Source organism: Sinocyclocheilus rhinocerous, unplaced genomic scaffold (assembly GCF_001515625.1).
Source record: "Sinocyclocheilus rhinocerous isolate Xijiao unplaced genomic scaffold, SAMN03320098_v1.1 scaffold1900, whole genome shotgun sequence".
In the NCBI taxonomy this organism is placed as follows: Eukaryota; Metazoa; Chordata; class Actinopteri; order Cypriniformes; family Cyprinidae; genus Sinocyclocheilus; species Sinocyclocheilus rhinocerous.
This window is the reverse complement of record NW_015662288.1, coordinates 225,737-226,620: the sequence shown is the minus strand read 5'-3', so window position 1 is coordinate 226,620 and position 884 is coordinate 225,737. Positions and strand designations below refer to the sequence as shown.

The 884-nt window shown below is 36.1% G+C and overlaps 1 protein-coding gene across 1 annotated transcript in view; it reads right to left on the bottom strand.

Moving 5' to 3' along the window:
* Window positions 1–884, bottom strand: part of LOC107728029 (kinesin light chain 2-like) — an 18,118-nt gene that overhangs the window by 7,451 nt on the left and 9,783 nt on the right. The window contains exon 5 of the mRNA XM_016538086.1: window positions 281–470. Coding sequence (XP_016393572.1) covers window positions 281–470 — 190 coding nt within the window. The remainder of the gene's footprint in view (window positions 1–280; window positions 471–884) is intronic.

The following is an 884-nucleotide window of genomic DNA, read 5'->3' as shown; positions in this document are numbered from 1 at the left end:
CAATGCATATTACTAATCAAAAATTAAGTTTTGATATATTTACAGTAGGAAATGTAAAAATATCTTCATGGAACATGATCTTTACTTAATATCTTAATGATTTTTGGCATGAAAGAAAAATCGATAATTTTGTCCCATACAATGTATTGTTGGCTATTGCTACAAAAATACCTGTGCTACTTATGACTGCTTTTGTGCTCCAGGGTCACATATATAATCATATAACAACACCGGCTACACTAGAGCAACAGTAGTTCAATGCAAATCATCTGTTCTCCACCTTCTCGCGGATCTCCAGCGCTCTCTTGCAGAGCGGCTCGGCCTCCTTGTGTTTCCCACGTTTGCCGTACAGCACGGCCAGGTTGTTGAGGGTCGCAGCCACAGCGGGGTGATCTTTCCCCAGAGTCTTCTCTCTGATGGCCAGAGCGTCGTTCAGCAGGTGAGCCGCCTCTTTATACTTATTCTGATCCCTGGAACAACACACATATTTTCTAGTGATGCACCACAACTTCAGCAATCTATCAGGACGCTAAGCTAGGATCGATTTGCTGTTTTTACTTGGTTTTCATTTTGATGAACTGAGATCTTTCATTCTATGAATTTGTATTTGTAGCTCGTCTGCCATCCCAAAAATTGCAATAAGCTTTGTGCTTTGATACTTTTGATATGAAACAAAGTCTCATCTTTCAAATTATGTGAAGTATTTAATCAAATTATATAATTTAGAAATAAAAGTCCATTTTCTACTACGATTTTAGAATTTACGTCTGTATTCTTTATATATGTAAATTAGTGCTGTCAAACGATTAATCGCATCCAAAATAAAGTTTTTTTGTTTACATAATATATGTGTGTGTACTGTGTATATTTATTAAGTATATATA